This window comes from Echiichthys vipera (genome assembly GCF_963691815.1).
Source record: "Echiichthys vipera genome assembly, chromosome: 7".
Classification (NCBI taxonomy): Eukaryota; Metazoa; Chordata; class Actinopteri; order Perciformes; family Trachinidae; genus Echiichthys; species Echiichthys vipera.
This window is the reverse complement of record NC_139832.1, coordinates 20,712,663-20,734,740: the sequence shown is the minus strand read 5'-3', so window position 1 is coordinate 20,734,740 and position 22,078 is coordinate 20,712,663. Positions and strand designations below refer to the sequence as shown.

The following is a 22,078-nucleotide window of genomic DNA, read 5'->3' as shown; positions in this document are numbered from 1 at the left end:
GACTACTGTATGTCTTCCAGACTTGTTAATAAATGCCTTGTGATTAGAAGATCAAATAGGAGAAGTGAATTAGTGATTCCTCTGATCACAGTCTGTAGCGGAGGATGATGAGAGCCTCACACAGCATACGAGATCTCACTGGGGAGAGGCAAGTCAAGAGGAGAGAGAAAAGCAGTCCAATGTCTGAAGGTTTGTGTGATGGACAGTGGCTGTCCTTCAACCAATTCAGACATTCTTAACATATGAGGATGTCTGAGTAAAAGCGCTACGCAATTTCCACAAATTTGCAGCTTATTGCAGTCTAAAATTGCCATCTCCAATAACGTATAATTTGTTGAAATGACCTTGTTTTCCAATGACATTTGAAGACCAATAAAGGGAAATATACTCGGTAGCGATCAGCATTATCTGGGTTTCACATCCCATTATGTCCAAGCCAGGATAAACACTGTAATATGATAAGACATAAAATATTGCTGCCATTCACTGGAACCGGTGTAAATGAGACAGTTCTCGATGACTAATGCCCCATCCTTTCCTGATGCAGGCTCATTTCATTTCACATTTAAGAAATCCTCAGCCTTGCTTGGCTATCTTTTTCTGACTTAACAGGTGATGGGAAGGCGCTGCTGTGAAGTCAAGAGTCTTTCTTTTTTAAATTGCATCGGAGGGATCAGGGTTCTGAGTTTTTTTTTTTTTTTCAAAGTTAAGCCAGTAATATTTTGGAGATAAGGCAACAGACATATTTACTCCTGACAGGGTGTGCCTCCGAGACCTGATCCAAATCTGAGAACGGATTGGCTGCTAAATGAATTCCTTTATCTGCCTGAGAGAGTAAGTTTGAGCAATAACCTCAGAACAAGGAGGGATAATTAGCCGACGCCCCGGAAATCGGGCGACACATTTGGCTTTGGATATATAAATAGACGGATCAATCAACGATGTTTCCTTGAAAACAGATAGAAGCCATCATCGCCTTTTCCTGTATAAGACATTTGTCATGTTCAGGTTAAAAAAAGTGTGTGGGGCATTTTGATTAAACCTGTCTGTCTGGTTGTCAGTAATCTCCAGAGCTTTACATATCGTCATCTGTTGTCACCACACAGACATACACCTGACTGGAACCCATGTGGGGGTCATGGGAAATGTGCTCGGGGCCAATTACAGAGAGCCAACTGGTGGTGAATGGGCTGCATTTTGTGGCCTAGCCTTTGACTGCTGGATTAATGGCTGAATGAAGATATTCAACCACCTGCCTGAGAAATAACCAAAATAAAAACAGATACTCGGAAGCAACTGGAAATAGATATGTTTATCACACTAACACCTTTTATTGCTCTGTGCAGTTGTGTGTGGTCCTGTGTGTGTGCCTCAAGCTTTAAGATATCATATTTCCAAGGCTAGCATGTTAAAACTGTGATGAATGCCTGACAGCCTTGGCATTGCGTGTACAAACTATGGATAAGCCGCGGTGAAGTGACTGCATGAAAAATTGCTAATGTTAGCTAATGTTAGCTTTAACATTTAGACGTAACAAAATTAACTTACCTTATCTGAGTACACAAAGAACAGGATGAGCAATATCAGCTCTGCCAGGAGAATTATCAGCAGGACAATGAAGAACTGTCAGAGAGAGGGGAGAGAACCTTGTTTTAACAATTGCTTTGGCACTATTGTTAATCTACTTTGTCACACCAATGACAACATGTTGAATATTATTATGAGAGGCCTTTATTGTCAGATGTGACTGCTACAGGATGTGAGGAAAAACAACTATTACATGACTGTCGACTACATACAGTACATGACAGTTAATATGCATTTTTCAAAAAGCCTTGCCTTTGTAGCTTTTAGTGCTTTTGATTCATTTTCCACCCTTAATGTAATGCAGTGTGATACTTCTGTATATAGATTCAGGTTAAAGGAATTGTTTGACATGTTTTTGCTAAGACTTAAGTGGGAAAATGGTAAATATAAAACTAAAGTCAGCTGTAAGTTAGCTTGACTAAATAAAGTTGACTTACACATTATATCTCACTTGTTTGAACTGTACAAATTCCAAAAGGGACACATGGGGGGTAATGTGGCTGGACTAGTGTTTCAGCTGGTTCCCTGGCAGTCTAACTGACCAAGTCAACAAGACTGCAGGATGTTACTTATACAAACAAGATATAAGGTAAGCTATAGATGTACTACTAGGCAGATTTTGTTACCTGTGGACAGAGCCAGGCTAGCTGTTTCCCTGGATCCAGTGTTTGTGCTAAGCTAAGCTAACTGACTGCTGGCAGTACCTTCATATTTAGCATACAGACATGAGTGTGGCATCAATCTTCTCGTCTAACTCTTGGCAGGAAACATGTTGAACTATGCCTTTAAGGTTACAGTGAGTGACCTCAGTTTGCAAACAGAATAAACAGCAACCCGGATTTCTCAATGATAAAAAAAAAACAACACACACTCAAAAACACTCAAATAAGATAAATGAAAGACTGAAAAAGAGAGATAGAGACAGAGAGCAATCCAAGTGCTTGGGGGCTTGTGAATGTGTGAGGGGAAGGAAAGGATAGCTAAACAAAAAAGGCTTTAATACCTCCCTAGATTATTTTTCCAACACAGCCTTGCATCTCATCTACTATTCTCCTCTCCCGACTTGACTCCCTTTCAGCTCAGTATTTACCAAGCTCTTCTGCACAGCATGGGAGGAAGCACGTGAACCTAGATTCTAGAAAAACCTCATTCATCCCAAACTCATTTGGGAGGAAGGGGTAGGAGATATTATTTGTGTCAAGGCCCAGATGAAATGGTAACAACAGTTAGTTAAGTATCTGGGTTGCCAGTTTAGCGTTTCACAGTTGTGCCTTCACAGTTGTCACATTTTCCTGGTGCTGAAAGTTAAAGGGGCCGCTTCTGTACACTAAATTGGCGGTGCTCTGATGGCAGAATGTGTGAGAATGTGTGAGTACTTATTCACATGCACACACAGCTTTGTGGCTGTATGTTCTCATTTGCTAGAAATTCACACTTTAAGATCAAGCTTTTGACATTTAAGGCTGATATTTCTGTGTTTTTTCTCTCCCACTTTTTTTCAAATTTGTCTCAGTACACATTTTTTTGGCAGCAAAAAAAAAGAGTCTACTGCAATAGGATGTCTGGGGTTTGAATATCTTTAATCCAGAGAGATCCGTCTGCAGAGTAACTTCAGAGATAATATGTCAAGGTAGATGCTCAGATCTGTTTGCTGCAGGAGATCTAAACCCACTCTGATGTTTTCACGTCCTGCCCCACTCCCCCACCCCCAACCCCCTGGGCATGCTGAGCCGGACAGACGTATTAAGAAAAAAACAACAACTAGCAGACACCTTTGCAGTAAACAGAATTAGTGTTGCCAAATGTGAAACGCTGCCACGCAGATGTGGCCAGAGTCTTAATGAGAAACATCAGAACTGCTAGATTTTCCATTAAGTCATTCTTTTTTCTTAATCCAGCCGTGCCCCACCTCTGCACTCCGCTCTCTTCTCTCTTTGCTTCACAGTTGTTGGGCAGGTGAAGGAAGCCATGTCAAACACTGAGGATTTGGTGGGGCTTTTGACTGAAGTAAGAGTTTCAAGGGATTGGACTGTTTGTGATGTTAAGTACCCAGAACCCTGACTCCACTTCTCATTTAAAGTTTCTATAAATGAAAGTTGTTGTTTTTTTGCAGCGGATCCACGCCAACCTCATTCCACTGTGTGAACTTTCGTAATTAACTTGTGCTTGAGATAAAACACTTGTACAACTTTGGGCAAACAGTGCAACATCCAGTCTTTTAAATGAATAATAGAACATTCTCAATTATTGAGCATGGAAGTATCAAGCACTTTTAGTGGGCTATGTTCATATTCAACCATGTTTGTGACACAAAAGGCTTCTTGACAGAAAGCTTTTCTGGGATGTGACCACCATCCCAGAAAAGCTGGAACTGACATGAATTCGTTGGAGTTCATTTGCAGAAAGGGATAATCTCACTGCTCATCTGTAATTTTCATTTGAAAGCCCCTGAGTTTTGATACAATGCAGACTGAACTCTTTATGCTCGTCCCTCTGCTAAGGTTCAGGCTGGTGGACAAATGCACAGCTGATCTATCTCTGGCCTGTGACCAGTGTGTGTAGGTGTATAGTCACATTAGGTAAGGGCCGGCTCCACAAGACATTTTGGTATATGAGAATATTCAACGGAGGAGTGAAATAGCTTGAGATGAGTTGCAGTGTGTGTATTTATGCTCAGACAGTCACCTTTATGTCTTATTTATAATGTGGCATTGCGTAGGTATGTAGATTGAACTCACGCTCAGAAGCAGGCACTTGTTTTCCTTGATGGCACCCAGGCAACCGAGAAAGCCTGTTACCATGACGATGGCGCCGATGGCGATGACCATGTTTGCGGCCGACAGCGAGGGGAATGAGGGCGAGAAAGTGGCGAAGCTGCCCTGCGACACAGAAAGCCAGATGCCTACGCCGAGCAGCCCACAGCCACATAACTGCAAGGCAAGAAACAAGACAGAAGTCAAGGTTAAAAAACAACAGCAGAAAAGTCGCTTTTCAGGGTTGGCTACAGAAATTGTCAGTCGAGTTCATTTTCAGCTCTCGCCTTAAAGATTTTGCTCATAATGACAAACCTTGTGAACAATACAATTATCTACAGAGAAAGGTTAGCTCTAAATGAACACAAATCCCAGCTCAAAAAGCCCAATTGAACAGGCTCAATTGCCCACACAGTCATCCATCACCAAACACCGCTCAGAAAACAAGAGGGTTTACCCCAATTAAAATAATGATAAGCCAATAACAGCTCTGCAAGAGATTAAAGTAAAAAATTGGACTTGGGCTGTGTCGGATCTTCCATGTTTGAGCTGATTACTTTAAATCCAGAACAAACAGAGATGTAATTAGTGCCACAATGAAAATGAAAACTTCCTAGCTGCCCAAAACAGCCCGCAGTACACTTGAACTTCACCCAGAGCGAGCAACTTCTTAAATCCCTTCTGTCACCGTGCCAGGCCCCACGCTGATGTGTGTAAGGTCCACAATGTGAGTCCATCAATGCAAGAAAGTGTTTATATAAGGCTGTGATTGGCGCAGTGTCCCACCTGCTTATGTTCTGGTCCATTTATCAGAGATAGGAGCCTTACAGCATGTCCACCACTCTGTGAAATATAGGCTAGGAGGTAAGTGGTGACATTTTTGCCGGCAACTAACTAAATGAAATACCTACGGCAATCTTTCCATGAATAAAAAAAAAACAAATGAAGTAAAATATGCAATGGTACTATGGTAAATCATTGCACCGCAGCTCTTTCTGTCCTTCTATTCACACTGCGTCTTCTTTTCTCATCTTCGCAACGCTGCTCTAAAGCATTTTAATGCCCGTCAGCAATATGTACAACGAACCTTCTGTGGATGCATGCGCACACGCACGCACGCACGCACGCACGCACGCACGCACGAACACACACACACACACACACACACACACACACACACACACACACACACACACACACACACACACACACACACACACACACACACACACACACACACGCAGTGTACACACAGTCATCATCAGGTAGGTGTTACAAATAAATCTTTGTATCCTTTTTCTCTCTCAGAATGAATAAATTAATCCACCACAATGTTTAAGTGATAAATGGAACAACAAACTTGGATATGTACTGCAGCACTTTCCCAACAAACAAAAGTGGCCTCAGCACGACTAATTGCACAAGTGTGTTGTTTAGTGATGTCGCACCTCAGGTAAACACAGTGACGTGAAGTCCACCAAACTTACGAGTGGCTGTCAGAGATATTAGGTGATGATGTGTAAGAGAAATGCTGAGGTTTTAAATGCAAGCCGTGTGTGGTGTTGAGACATGCCTCGAGTCTAATGAGTCCTGCAGGATCTGTAGGTACATGAGCTGAGTTTAAGCAAATCCATCTCAAGTGTCAAATATGTGCAGTTTCACTCTCATTAACCTTTCACCTGTGAGCAGTCAAGTTTGATTTTGTGCAGGCTGACCTCCATGGACGAGAGTGTTTTAGCAGTTATACAGAGGCCTACTTAGTAAAATGAATGATGCATGCGTTCTCTTGAAGACTGAGAAATAACAAGATGCAATTAAAAGCGAGGACACAGAGAGAAAGAATCAGGACTGTGCGTAAATAAATCAGGATAGATAAAAGCCCTGTTTGAGAGAGCTCAAATTCCAGTGTTGATTGACTGCGATGCCCAGGGTGTGATTTTGTAAGAGATTGAAGTCGGCGCTTTAACAAAGAGTGCTTCGGTCAAGGTTGAAAGCACAGGGAACTGCAAACTCTCTCTCTCTGAGAGAAGGACACTTGTTTAGTCCCATAGTGAAGTTGCATTGGATTCCGCACCCAGAATGAATGAGTGGTCTGAGTGAGACCACCCCTAAGAGAGGATGAGAGAAAGAGAGAGGTGTAGTGGTGCTGAAAAAAATTTCAATTATCTATCATCTAAATAATTCAGAGGGACTGTATTCGCTGGGAGGCACCCGGTGGCCCTTTGTGCTACCCTGATTAAAAAAATGGAGAATGAAAACGTCAAATGAAAAGGCCGGTAAAGGTCATGTCCCTATGTAGAGCGGCTAATATACGGAATCACAGCTGACACTTTTCAAAAGGCCAGATTATGTAAAGTGCAGGATTTGAGGAAGCAGGGGACAAATCTTGTGTTTAAGAGGACAGATAGATAGGGTGGAGTTAAAGCTCACAAGAGGAACACAAGGAAGTTTAAGAGTCCAAGTGGGGAGCGATACAGTGCCTTCGCTTAATTGTGTTTAATGCCCAGTGAAGGGAACTTGTCCAAGTGTGTCATTCTCCTAAGTGACTGTGAATCCTCCCAGCCCCTGCTCAATCTGGCTGATCTGAGCCTACCAGGGGTAAATCTCTGCCCTGCTGCTACTACCACTACTACTACTTCAACAGCAGCATGCTGTCATCCGACCTTTGTGTCTGTGCCACAGGAAATACCTCCAGTATAAGCTCTGATCTCTCTGGTTATCTGACCTCGGCATGTGTATCTTAGTTTGACCTCAAGCCTCTCAGCTGAGCTCCTTATCTTGTTTTAATTGTGAGGCGTTTTGATATCCCATCTGCAGGGGAAGGATCAAGGAATCCCCAAATACCAGAGAGGCTTGTAAACAGTCACAGAGAGGGCTTACAATTAAGGCAGTCATTGTTTTAAGATCAATCAGAGCAGTAGATTCTGCAGAGTTATGTTTATCTTGCTTGTGGTCTGAATGTTGTGGTGTAAGTCAATACAGAGACTGAAACAATGCCTTCTGATCTGAGACCACCACTCATACTCTATTATCTGCTACAGACTCAATACAAATGTCCCACAGTGCTGCCAACTTTACCACTGGTTGCTTACCATTATTCATTGTTGGGGTCCCTATCAATGCAACTTGTACCAGAGTGATTCTGCATCGCAATCTAAAAAAATATCCGGGCAGCTCGTACAGTTCCTCTTGGCAATTACTCTGCTCTCACAATCTCACAATCCATGTAAACAACTTTGCAGAACACAGACCTATCATTTAAAAAGACTGAGAGGGACACATGAAGGTTCAATTCAGTTAAAAGCACATCTTACAGGAGGTGTGGAAGCTGGACACATGTAATTAGGCTTGATACAGCATTTTTTTATTTATTTTTTAAAGTCAGTCAAATCCTCAGTAAACAACCCACTGATTGGTTGACATCTTTATTCGTGGTGTAAAAGCTTTGAAAAATCGACCTTTATCTGAAAAGATACCTGCGCCTTTTCGCCGTGTATTAATTGCCTTCTGTGTGAATGTAGTCGTTTGAAAAACCATATTGATGTGAGGATCAATATTTTGGGGAAAAAAAACCTCCAGTGTGTAAAGGCCTTGGTGCGTGTCTCCCAGATTCTAGAGCGCTCCGTCGACACGGCTTTACTGTCATGTCAGATAAAGCCCTCGCAAAGTCGTGAAATTGCGACTTCATGACATTTCATAAAATTCTGCAGCAGCGGCAGCAATCATTTTATAGTGACGGGCCGCCGCTACAAAATGTCTAAAAAGGAAACCCTGCATATAATTGGTTGGCTGAAAGGAGCAACAGTGACGACACCATAACCTTTCTGAAAACTTCCGAAGGAGATTTTCAACTAGAAGCGCTTGGAGCGCCTGCACAAAAAAGTTGCTGGCGCTCAGAAAATGCTATATGGACACTCAGCCTTATATTTTGAGAGCACCTCCATGGCATGACAGAATGTCGTTACAAGCCCAGCAGTGAGGAGGAAATTGGAGGACGTGAGGTGTGGATTTATCGATCCAGATGATTCACGCCCTGGTGTTTGTGGCCCTTTAACAAGCTCAGGGTGAAAAATAATTACAATAATATTGTGTGAATCAACTGTAACTGCAACTTTTCAAACTGGAAGGAGAGGTGAAGGGGTCAAACTATAAGATGTGCGAAAGAGTGATAGAAAGTATTAAAGCCAGAAAGATTGGATGCCCACGTGAGATGTGTGTAAGAGTAAGAGAGATTGAGTTTAGAGGGAGAGAAGAAGAAGAAAATAGAGGCTGAGCCTTCATCCGAATGGCTGGCTCTGAGAATCATCAGTTGCTGTGGTAACTTGCTCAGAGACACGGAGCCACGCAACACAGGACCCCACTTTAATCTCACCCAGAGGAAGGCGTTCTGAGAGCTGGGTGTGTGGAAGTTGAATGATGTTGACCTTTTCACATCCTGAGGTCACATGCTGTCATAAAGAATGACAGCTTTTGTCAAATTACTGCTGTCCCCAGTGGCTGCTCTCATCGCTCAATGCTCCTGTGAATGAGTTTGTAAAGTTTCATTGAGTGTGTGATGCATGTGTGTGTGTGTGGCTGAGTGCATTGAGAATTTAAGTTGGAGCATCCTTAGTTGAGTTTTAGTAAAGTAAAGGCTTTACAGCTGAAAGTAAATAATTGGCCAACAGAGGAGCCGTCTTATACACAGACATAATAATCATCTCTAGACATCTGGTGCACCATACTAAGAACTAACCTTTTGTTTAAGTAATTAGAGAGCACTTCTTCCATTACAGTACAATCAACCATAAAAGTGGTGAAAATGCCAACCATACTTCACAGCTTTAGGATGGAGCCACTTTGTCTCTTTATGACCCCCTCTGCCCTTTACTGCAACTCCATCTTTCTTTTTATTAGGGAAAAAAAACGTTTTTTCCCTGATTTAGCCGGCATTGATTTTGCACTGAAATGAAGACAGAGGATATTCACCACAGATAAAGGATGCTTTTTCATTCCTCTACATGTGATCTCGCAAGCTTGTGGTTTCTATTACTGTATTAGTACGAAATGGCCGGCCAACTGTGAGAGGTAGACAGAATCGAGTAAACATCAAATAGAAGGTGAAAAAAGCCTGAGAGTAAAGACTATTTCTGTGAAATTTAAGTGGAAAAGGCCTTCTTTAGGTCACGTTGAGAAACCAAAGAGTCATTTTGAGGGTATAACTCTAAAGAGAATGTTTGTGTGTCCCAGAATTTTTTTTTATTTATAAGAAGATGTACTCGACATTGAGGACATTATTATAGCAGCAAACAAGCGGCTGGGGCCCTTCTGTGTGGAGCATGGCTTTCTCCCACAGTCCAAAGACACACTCGTGTTAGGTTAATTGATTATTCTCAATTGCTTGTAGGTGTGAATGTGAGTGTGACAGTTTTCGAGTGAAGTGTCCCCACTGGCTATCATTGAAATCTTGTTTTTCCTAGGTAAAACATATCCAGATGGATAAGACCCATGAGGCAAATCAAGCCGCTTCAAAAATACATTTCTAAATTAAAACAGACTTGTTAAAATGGAAGCATGGGTTCGTATAGTGAAATTAATCCCTAACCCTTCCATTACGAGGTCCATGTGCCTCACTACATGCCTTTACAGTATTTATCTTGGTGATGGTAGACAAGCTATAGGCAATATACAGCTTTTCAGTAAAACACCCAATCCCTGTCTCTCCAGGCTTCCTAGGAGCATCCCAGTCACTCCCCAGTGAATAGTAAATAGCCAATGTCAGTTGTATAACAAGTAAATTATTCACAGGGTCTGCAATGGTGGCTGAGGGAAACAGTGCTTTCAGGCTCAGAATAAACACTGTATGAATTCAGGGGGCTGTGACAGATGTGGAGCGTAAGATTAAAAAGCTTTATCTGCCTGGTTAAAGTTTCATTCACCCAGCGGAGTCCTGGTTGATTCACACAACACGACAGATGAGCGAGAAAATCATGCTGACTAACGGGCCAACTGCATGCCACTTTCTATGAACACTTTAATTTGGGAAAAAAATATAGCATATATGGAGTCAAGGGACATATTATCTACACATCTCAATTGACTTTGAGCATCTGTCTGGGTACTTAAAAAAAAAACACAGACAAAAAATCTTGGCTCAAAGATATGTTTAGTACCATTTATCACATGCTTAGTCAAGCAGTCCGAATAGTGCCATTCTGTGGTGGTTCTGGAACAGGGAGCGTAGATTAGCCTGTGATGCATCTATCAATGACGCAGGGCTTGTCATGTCTCACTCCCTCGCTCTATCTCCTGAGAAGTGCTGAAAGGCCTATTCACTGCAAAGTGACTCTAAATCAATGGAGCCAGGAAGGATTAAAGACAGACAAGCCCTTTCTCTGCCTGTCCAAAGCCACCCCTGCTGTCTGTGCTGACACTTTCGCACTCTTGCACACCTCACAACAGCCTCTACCCTTAGAGGACAAGACGAGAAATAAAGGAAAGTGAGGACAATGGCAGAAGAAACACTATTAGACTTCCCTGACTAATTCTGCTGTTAGATCCCTACCATTCCAACAAGACTCTTCAATCAGCCTAAGAAGCCACAGGCACTTCAATTATGCATTGAGGAAAAGTAGGAGAGCACCAGGAAGGGGAAAGTCATCCCATGATTGGAGCCAGAGAGCGTGGAAGCTCTGCTTGCAGTCAGTCAGAGGGAGTGAGTGTAGATGGAGACTCTGAGACACGCACAGGGAGATGCGCCCTTCAAGCCAAGCACAGAACAAAGCCCAGTACCAAAGACCAATGCCCTGGTTCAAATACAGCCAAACATTGTCACAGGAGAGCAAAGCTCCTTTATTTGGCGGCTGCAGGGATGGCAGCTGTCCTGTCTTACTGCTATGTCTTCTTAGTCAGATCACAACCGGTGCTTAGAAACCTAGTGCGCTCAGTCCTTTAAAGAGATGATGGACAATATAAATCCCAGTGATGCTCTAATGAGGACAACAAGATATAAATACATAAACTGAGCTGATTACAGAGGGAGACATTCCTCCACAAGGCGCTAATTAAATGTGTCTATTGCCGTTTGCTGTCGACATCAAATGTGCTCATGAAGACATCTTATGAGATATTCGCATACAATAAAAAGTCAATGCGTTAAGAAAAACACATATATATTTATGTGTCTTTTTATGAGTGCCTATTTTCCTCAACATGAACTGCCTCGCCTGTGGAGGCACACAAACACTGGGCCCGTATAAATATCACTTGGATCTGCCAGCGCAGCCATGCCGAAAATCCTCAGAGGCAGGCAGATGGTTGGATGGTCTCCCATTGAGTTTCACTAGTTGAAAGGCTTAATGAGTATGCTGGCTCAGCAAAGGTAGAGCATGGCAGGAGACTTGTGTATTAGACAAGTTGGACACTCAACTTGTTCCCAGCTTAGCACCTGGAGCAGAGGCCCAAAGAGCTCAAGGAGATGGTGAATGCCCTTATATACTATACAGCAGTTATAGTGTGCTGTAAGTACAAAAGAGTGTTACACTCAGCACATTTCTCTGCTGCTTTTCACCACTCACAGTATTAAAATGAGCACAAGACTCAATGTCACTGTAGAGGGCAACAGCTAAATTGACTTGTATGGGGGCATCTGTTACAGAGAGCTCCCAGACCGAGCTGTCCATGTGCTTAATACACCCGCAACTCTCCACTTGCGTCCCGATCACAGAAAACCAGAAATAATAACCCCCACTAGCAACATTAACAACTGTAGCATAAACAATTTTTTCCTAATAGGCAGAGGGACCTTGCGGGACAAAATGAGGTGAACTGGTTATTTCAGAGATTGCCAAAAGAGCAAAACATGCCGTTACAAATGTATTTGTTTGTGTCTCATTTGAAATGAGCAAAGAACTTAGGCAAAAGAGAAGCATTGCTACGGTTTTATCTACAGGGTCACTTGGTCCGAATTCTGCAAAAATAGACATGCTGCTAGGTTCACAGTGAGCGTGCATGTGTTGAGAGTGACTCTGTGTATGTGCATCAGATGCAGGCATGGTCTGAATAGTGATGACACAACCCACCAAGATCTGACCTGCTGCTGGATGGAACAAAACATCCATTAGAGACACTGGCAGAAACACATGGCCTAACATTTCACCACAACGTGACAAAGGCTCACCCACACTTAATGAACAGGAAGAATTTCCTTTGCCAACGGGTGTAGTGGCTGGAACTCAAAACAACGTGTGGAACACATTTTTAACAAATGCACAAGAGTAAAATTGTGAACATCTAAGCGCATGTTTATTCCTGGAGCAGCGACACTGTGAATGAAAACACTCCTGTTATGCAATATGAAACATTATGCATCCCTGGAGGGACAGAGAGAGGATGAAGACGCAAAATAAGCACATAGTCTTAAGTGAAAACCAAAGCACCAGGCGGATGCCTAGCAAGAAAAGAGGATATTCAGATTGAAAGACATATAATCAATAGTCACTCTGCATGCCATGCCACAGGGTAAATGACTTGTTCCCTGCACTTACTGGATGGAGGGCTTTTTAATACCCTTTCCTCATAATATAGTAAATTATTCACCACACTTTTAAAGGCACAGCAATGGGTGGGAAAGGTTTGCTAATGTTATTAAACCCTCTTCCTATGAAGTGATTAAGTAGCCTGACGGTGTACAACTTAGACTTTTATTATAAGCCCTGTTCCCCATCCTCTCATATCTTTTTTTTCTCCCCCTGTTGCTTCTTTTCATGCTGCAGGGAACAGTTCTTTTCCTACTGATTTCTACCAAAGCATGTTATTGTGCATCCTACATTCAAGACATAATTCATTCGGCACCGAGACAAAAAAGAAAAAAGAAAAAGAGCTTTGGGAATATTTGCAGTCCTGCTGAATTGTGCAGAACACTGCATCTCCCTCCCTCTTTCCCTCTTTTATTCACAAATTTGCAACGGCACAAATCCTGGAAAATTGACCTTATTCGGTAATGTGTGCCAAACTGACTTAATTTGGGAGATAATAAACTCAAGAGTGTGTGAGAACATGGAATGAAAACGAGACCTTTCATTAAGCGATGCAGAGGACCAATCCGTATTCATGGGAGGTGCAGTGTGTCTGTGGGAGCCGTTTGAATGTTAATGATGCTCTGTCTGCATCATCTGCTTCTTATCCTGAGAGGGTCCGGGGGTGTGATTCTATTTCACCTTTGGCAAGACAGCTACATCACCTGAGTCTTGTCTGAAGGCCAAAAACTTCTGCTCATCCATCATTATGAAAACCTTTTCTTGATTTTGACTTTGGAAAAAACAACGACTATTGACGCAAGATAAAACCCTGACAGCTGTTACATTTAAATAACATGACATTCCTGAAATACTTCAGCTAAAACTGAAAAAAACTCAAACTTCCAACTTTTAATGTGCCTCAAATGACATTGTAATGGCATATGGTGATGCCTAATCAGTGTTCCCTACGGTTGTTGAAGGAGTTTTCTCCCTCCTCTTCCTTAGAATCCTGCTTCTTTTTATACATTCAAAACAATTCAAGTGAGATGACAGAGTTATTGTGTGCATCTCAGGGTTCAAGTGCTTCCTAAAGATATGACCTTGAGTCTGTACAAACCAACAAATAAAGGTCTGAGCACAGCATGACAACACCCCACCGCCAAACATGCTTCAAATAAATACTGTCTTCCCTTTTTGACTGGTGTAAAAGGTCAGATTTTAGTGTCAGTTTGATGGCACAGAAAGGCTTCCTTGACTGGCTCTGCCCCATTCCTCTCCTCTCTGAAACGGCTCATTGGAGGCGGCTTTACAGTTGACATGCTAATTAGCGTGGAAGGGAAATGGACTGTGTAACTGTTGGCCAGCCAACCCTTGAATCCCCATCAGCCTCTCATCTCAATGCACTGGGCTGCACAAAGAGACATATCACTTCATAATAGTAGGGCATCAATCCCTGTGTTAATGTTGTGATATAATAGTAGCTGTATTATTCACTGTAACCCTCCTCAGGCTGTAAGAGAAGGAGATGGAGGTAGAAAGAAATCAGTGAGAGGGAGAATAATTAAGGCCTCATTCAGGCTGTGATGCTGCATTCAGGGCACAGTAATAAGATTCCATCTGTGACCTCCACTGGGCAGCCATCAGCCCACATCAACTCCCACAACTCCACTTCCTAACCTGAGTAGATGTTGGGTCAGTACATAAAGGAGACGTTGTAAGCATCCATAAATGAAGGTTAAGCAGCGTTATTCCACTTTTGAAATGGCAGAGTATTCTTGTGTTCATGGGACGGGCGTGGTAAATAGCTTGGATGAGAGACTAAAAAAGGAACATATTGGATCAATGCCTGCTCAGAAACAGTATTGGAATAAATCAATGCTCATTAGATCTGCATTTAAGTCTGTCAGAAAAACAAATTCTCTGTTCTCTGTGAACTTGCCTCGAGCTTGTCATACTAACCCTTTCAACACTATATATGTTACTCCCCAATGAGCGTGTGAAAGATAAGGAACCTGTTTCATGCTGGAGAAACTCTCGGTCAGCTGCTGGAGAGTAGGGTGGGGTTTCAGTTGTTTCAGTTGGTGCTTTAATATGCAGCCCCCTTTAGTATGTGCAACTGCAGTAAAGTCACACACGCTGCCTCCCCACACCCAACAAGTGTGCAAATTTGATCACACATCTGTGGATGGCTTCAAAATGCCATGTAGGGACAGTTTATAGCATATGTGCATGAAAAGTACCACAGATTTAATCTCTTTTTTGTATTCATTTATTTTTTAGACTATTTGTGAATAACAAAATACCAGCTGGATCACCGTCTTTGAACCACTATATGAAATGAGACATTTCTATTTAACAAAGGCACAGTTCACTTTGTTAATTCAGGGCCACGCTTTGAGTTAAGTCTCTGAATGGGTTATTGAAGTGTGCACAGGATTTGTTAAGTGTAGCTCTCTTTCTCCTTCGTCAAAGACAAAATGTGGGAGATTGAGAGAGTTGAATGAATTACTATAATGTTATAAGTGACCCCACGTACCCAAAATCGCCGGGTCACCAGACCTTTCATTCAATTAAACAAAGGCTCAATCACTGCAGAGCGTATGCAGAGCACATTGTTTAAATCAACGTGCATAACACATACTCTGTACTGCATAATTTAATAAATGACGCAGCACACAAGACCACGTGTGTGCCTATGTGGTAATTGCATGTATGCATGCTTCACTCTCCAGTTGCCATGAGAGACCTACAGTCATAACCTGAAGAATTCTAACGCCTGCAGTGGAGGCCAGTCTGTCATCAGACACGAGTTCAAAGACAAATCTAAGAGGGGGATTAGTTTCAACAGAATATTGTGTGTAATTTATGTACGTGATCGCCACACCGCCACACTGGCTGTTAGCTTGGCCATGAGTCACACCAGAAGGGTGTAATATTTTAACGGCCCTCAAATATGAAACATGGTGATCCTAAAAGAGTTTTTTATGCCAGTGGAACTGTGCACAAGCATTGACACTTTGCTTAAAATACAAAGAATTTTTAACATCGAAGTTTTGAAATATGTGAAAAAAGTTTCAATTAAGTCCAAAAACGCGTAATCCAATTTATTTTGGACAAATTCCCCTTTTCCGCATTTACAGCACAGCAGGAGACATTTATTTTAATTTTCAAGTTGAAGGTTGGTTGTTCAAATCAAGGTTGTTGTTTGTTTTATTAAATAAGATGTCACAAGATTAGATGAGATGAGCGAAACTAAGATGATTTTGTTGACTCTGACTCAAAATGCTGTGACTGTGTATTTGAGAGGGATGCTGAGGCACTCTCATGTCAGTAAACTCCTGCTGACAAACACAGGATTTCACAAAGGCAGACAAACCTCTACTGCATCCCAAAAAACATGATTATAAAGTAACCCGACAAGATACAAATCCTTTACAAATGTCATTTGCTACTGTATCTTCAGCAATCAGTTTCCCGCTCCCTGCTTGTGCATGAGGAAGAATCTTTTTAATGCCAATGGAGAATGTAAGCAAGAATAAATTTGGAAGACCTATTGGTGAGTCTTTTCTTTGGATTATCAACATAATCTTTGCACAAACAGCACTGGAAAAAGCTTCTTGTATGGTGTATATAATACTGTATTTCTCAGGTCACATTTAACCCTTACCGCAAATGTAGTAGTAGGCTAATGTTCAGATTAATTTGCTGTTAGTCTCTACCATTTCTGTATGTGTGTCTGAATGTGTAAAACCCAGGCTCTTTCTGCATCCTAGAATAGAGAGGTGTAAGTGATAATCAGAGCGCATTTCACGCCTCTCTGGTTGCTTTAGTTAACAGTGTCCTCGTGGGAATACATTGGCCCCTGGCTGATTTAGAGACCTGTCAAGCACGCCTGTGGTCCAGGTCAGTGTCAGGGGGGCAAGCTAGGTCAGGTCCCCGGAAGGAAAATGACACAAGTAAGCAAAATCCTTCCATATTACTTCTTGGCAGGGCGTGTTATTCTTTCCCAGTGACACAAAGTCATTTAAATGCAAAGTGAACGGGGAGGAGGAGAAACTGAAGGCTGAAGGTTTTATGCAGCAGTTGACAGCCGAAGGTTTCATCATTTGTTGAGAGTCCCCTCAAGAGTTGTTATAAATAAATACCTGGAGCAGAGCCTGTGAGTTTGGAGTCAGAAAACAAAGTGGTTTTCTCACAACAAATCCAAAAAAAATGTACACCAAGCTCTAAGAGATGCTGGCTGAAGTTATTATGTCCAGTTAGGCTAAGAGGTTAGGCATATTTGCTAAAGGATTGCAGTGCTCACATTGGGTGTCTCAGGTCCAGGTTGGCCCTGCCCACCTTTAATTTCAAAAGGGGTTATTTTCAAAGATTCACTTACATTAAAACCTTTCTCAGCCAAGGCCATGCAGCAAGGACACAAACTTCTGGAAACGGTAAACAAGCTATAAGCAATCATCAACACCAGAAGGCTGCTCAACATCCTATTCTCACATGGATCAGATACTGAGGTCGTAGTGGCCCTAGATGCGGAGAAAGCCTTCGACCGGGTAGAGTGGGGCTTCCTATTTTACGTTGTGGAGAAATTTGGCTTTGATTCTAATTTTATTTCTTGGGTTAAGCTTCTGTTTGTAACCCCCTCCGCATCTGCAAACACTGTGGTATAAATTATATATAAATTGAATATCCAGAAAAGTAAGTTATTCTTTGTCAACAACTTGGCAAGATCACTCCCACAATCCATATTCCCCTTTAAAGGGTTTAAGTATTTTGGGGTGTTTGTCACCAGCTCTTTCAGATACCTTTTTCAAAAGAATTTCCAGCCGCTATGGGATAAATGCAAGTCAAGCTTGTCTAGATGGGCTGCCTCACCTAAAAATGCATGGGAAAATGATTTAGGGGAAGAAATGACTGATGACCAGTGGAGAGACATTCTGAAACTGGTCCACTCATCCTCGATTTGTGCCAGGCACGGCCTATTACAGTGGAAGGTGCTCCATAGAGCCCCTATCACTAACGCTTAATTGGCTAAGATTTACCCTAGTCACAGTGATGCTTGTAACCGCTGTAAGCAGTCCCCAGCTGACCACGGACACATATTCTGGACGTGCCTGAAGCTTGCTGAATTTTGGCCCGATATATTTCAAACCCTCAAACGGACTCTTAACACAAATTTGGAACCAAATCTTTTACTGCTCTTTTTGGACTTCCTCCGTCTAAAAACCTGCCCATTTCTATACAACATGTCGTGGCCTTTACCACCCTGCTCGCCAGACGTAACATTCTCCTTAAATGGAAATGTTTCTCCCCAAATTCATAATAGTTGGATCCGTGAAATTTTGCAATGTCTCCGGTTGGAGAGGTCAAGGTTTGGGGATTGGGGATTTTTGGAAGCATTCCACAAAACATGGCACCCACTGCTGGCTTTTATTAGCAATAGTATTACTGTTACTGTTATCTACTTTTGTTACATGTTATTTGTTTACTTGTTTTTTGTTTCGTTTTATTGTGTCCATGTCTGACGTGGGTTGTTGGGAGGAATAGCAGGATTCATGTTGGGGTTTTTCTGTTTTTGTCTGTGGTTTTCTTTTTTTCACCTTAAAACAGACGTACTGTACATGTGTTTTACCTGTTTCTGTGTTCTGGTCTGCAAAAACCAATAAAAAATTTTGAAGAAAAAAAAAATGGTGAAAAAAGGAAAAAACTGGCATGTTGATTAACAAGCTTTACTGTGTTCCTCCTTCTGCTGTAGAGAGTTAAAAGTACAAGAGAATTAAGGAGCAACACTACCGGATAGAAGCCTACTGACTGTCCCCATTCATCATGTGACCCTCATCATCTCAGTTTCTAGATTGCTTCGGTCATGATTCTGGAGGATCGCTAAAACCGTGAATCCCTCTGGCCCATATAATGCAGTTAGGTCAGCTGAAGTCCAACCAGACGCTGAGCTGATTGAGGTGGTTATATATATAGATGGCACTGGCAAGCTAACTCATACAGGGCACCGGGCTTGAGCGCTGTCACAAGGGTTGCTGTGATTTAGTGCGAGAACATTCATCTAAAATCAGCCAATGACTTAATGGAGCCAGACTGTTTTCCATGACACAAACCATAAACAAAGTTTCCCCCGTGGGTTAGGGAGATGAAATGAATCAATTCAAAATAAATGGAGAATGATGAGACATTAATGCTAGGTGCTAGAGGAGTGCAGAGGAGAGTTTAAGAGGCAGTAGGGGGCATGGTGACGGGGGTCAACCATTTACCTCTGTGACTCAAGGGGAACATGCCTGCGGGATTCAGGGTACATGATCTGAATAGCCCAGTATTTTGGAAGATGTTAATGTGAGTAGGGATATGCAGTGTATGCGAGCAGAGGGTTTGCTGTGTGACTATCCTTTCAATGTCATGGCAAAGCAAACTCACTCACTGACACACTCACCAAGGCAGCAAAGTGACATTGTCGGTTTGGACAGGTTATTCTTGCCAAGACATACAACTTTTTAAAGGTATCGTTAATGAGGAGAAATAAACAGCGACCGCAAGTAACAATCAAGATGATAGTAAATGCTAAAACGCAATGTAACAAAAGCACGAGTAGAAAACAGTTACCTAAGTCAGAAAACTAATTTAGTAATGTCAGTTACACAGCAATACTTCTCTGAAGTTTGCTTAAATTAGCAAACATTAGCCGCCATAATCGTCATAAGGGTCATACTAGACAAAAGGAAGGCTGTAGCAACAAAACCCCTGAGTGAATTGAAGCAAGGGTGTGTTTATTACTTTTACTTACTTACTGTAACTTACTTAAGTACTGTAACTGTGTGTTCAGAAAGAACACAAAGCAAAGAAGTATGCAGGACTACATACGAAACGTTTCACCTTAGCATAAGATCTGCGCTTATGGAGCTTTATAAATCTACTTCATTAACGTAGAGAGACGAAACGACAATGGAAAGAGACTAGAGGGGGACAAAAAGAACAGGAGTTTCTTTCAATTTCATTCACTTTAATTTCAAGTGAGAAAAATTACTTTTTATAAGAAGAAACAGAAGAAATAACACTGTCTTCCACCCAGATAATGCAAAATAAGCAAGATGTGTTAAAGGTACAAGATCTAGCAGTGTATGCAGAAGAAGAAGATAACTTTTATGTAGTTCAGATTTTTGAAGTGGGGTTGTATGAGGTACTTATCCGCAGTCAGCGCATTACCTACAGTAGATGCCGGTTGGCTTACCCCCAGATTGGGGAATCAGACAAGAAGACAGGTACGAAAGACAAACACTGTACCCCTGCGGATGGGGGCAGCAGCTAAACGTATTTCAGACATCTAAAGACAGGCCCACCTGAAAAAAACAATATAAGTTTAAGTGTTATATTTGGAATATTTTCCCTGCTTTACCTTGCCATCAGACAGTCCTTTCCAATGAGAAACTGAAGCTGAAGTATCCATCTATGCTCCTGTCAAAGCCCTCAAACTCTTTTGACAAAAGCCTGTGAATATTCTCATTTGTCCAAGTCGTCGTTATCCCCAAAGCAATTTCAGTCAAAAGCAAATGGACTTGGTTATTTGTCTAGGAAAGACGTCTCACCCCTCATCTAAGAGGCTTACACAACAATAATTACACTATTATATTACTATATTACAATTAGAGCAAGACCAAGATATCCGTAAAACTGATATTATCAGCCGGTATTGGCCACATACATGTTGGTATGTATCAGTATAACCCCTTTACAGAACATATTATGTAGAAAACAAAGCTTTGATTGATTAATAAGTGGTGTCACATAGCGATGTATTTTTATTATACTTTATTAATATTATCAGCAATTAACTGATATTGAGCATGATGTGTATTTCGCTATTTTTTATTTTAGATGTATTGTTTATTTTCTCAGTATTTATTTCTAGAATGACACAGAGCTCAACATTCTCAGATACAATGCCTGATTTCCAAATGGAGCAGTTTTAAATTCACATAATTCAATACATTGTACATATTTATTCCTGGATCATTATGATTATATCATGTCTTGCTTTAACCTCTAAATGTAATACATTGTATGTATAATAATGTTAAATATTCTTTAATACAGTTATGTGTTTGAGAAAGCTGCCTTCTAAATCCCTTTGCATAGTCATATCATGCACAATCCACATTAAAAACATCTATTTTCATTCCAGCTCAGACATTCATTATATCTGATATCTGATATCTGATAAATTTTTCCCTTCTAAAATTGGTATCAGCCTCAAAGATTCATCTTTTATCTTGCATAACACGTGAGTTGCTTGGCTACCACTGCCTTGATTGGTTAGTTTGTTTGTGCAATTCTGTGACTTTGGTGTTTTGAAGAGTTCCAATTCACAGTTTTTGAAAAAGGAGTCTGGTGGCTTTGAAGGGACAGGCTGTTCTCATTCACTGTCTGTACATATATATATATATATATATATATACAAAAGTAATACACTGTAATTTGAGTGAACTCCAAGCGTTCCTTGTGTGTCTATCAAAGCATCAATGTAGAAATCAATGCACTGTAATTTGTGCTTATTCCACACATAAATGTTGTGTGTATTCCACTTATTATAAGCAGGGGACATAGTATAAGACAGCTAATCTCTGCTTAGGGTGCCAGGTTCGGGGTGGGAGTTTGTGTCTCAGTGACAGTGTTGGTGTCCCTGAAGTACTAAACCAAACCACAATCATAGCTCACTTCTCCAATATCCTACATCCGCTATTAAAAAAAGTAATACTTTACGCCCAGAATACGCGCCTGACTAACTAGAGGAGCTGGACACGCCTTTAATGCACCTGCACTTTAGACCATGCGCCATAAATCGCCTTAATAGGGCTCTATATGCATATTGATAGAAACTGCATTTTCCAGCATAGACAGAAGTGCTGGGTTTATTTTTTATACTGCACTTAAGTCTCATCTTATTCTTTCTTGCCACTTTGCATCACAAGGATATTCTTTGATTGATGGGCTTTCTTATAGTAAAAATGGAAAAAACATTCATTAGGCTTGATCTTACACACTCTGGACACACACTCATCACTCCTGTTAGAGTGCGGAAAAAAATGCCATTCAAGCATGACTCATAAATGAAAATGAAAGTAGAAACAGATGAAAACAGCAGCACAATGAAGTGTTCACACAGGCCTTAACTTTTATTCTTAGCTTCCAAATGATGCAAAAAACAGTTGGGGATAAAAAGACACCATCCGTCTCTAA

The 22,078-nt window shown here is 41.4% G+C and overlaps 1 protein-coding gene across 2 annotated transcripts in view; it reads right to left on the bottom strand.

Moving 5' to 3' along the window:
- tspan9a (tetraspanin 9a) overlaps positions 1-22,078 on the bottom strand; it is a 154,940-nt gene that overhangs the window by 17,819 nt on the left and 115,043 nt on the right. For both annotated transcript variants that reach the window (XM_083917118.1, XM_083917117.1), the window contains 2 exons: positions 4,326-4,517; positions 1,549-1,623 (listed from right to left, as the gene is read on the bottom strand). In XM_083917118.1, the coding sequence (XP_083773244.1) occupies positions 1,549-1,623; positions 4,326-4,517 (267 nt within the window). The remainder of the gene's footprint in view (positions 1-1,548; positions 1,624-4,325; positions 4,518-22,078) is intronic.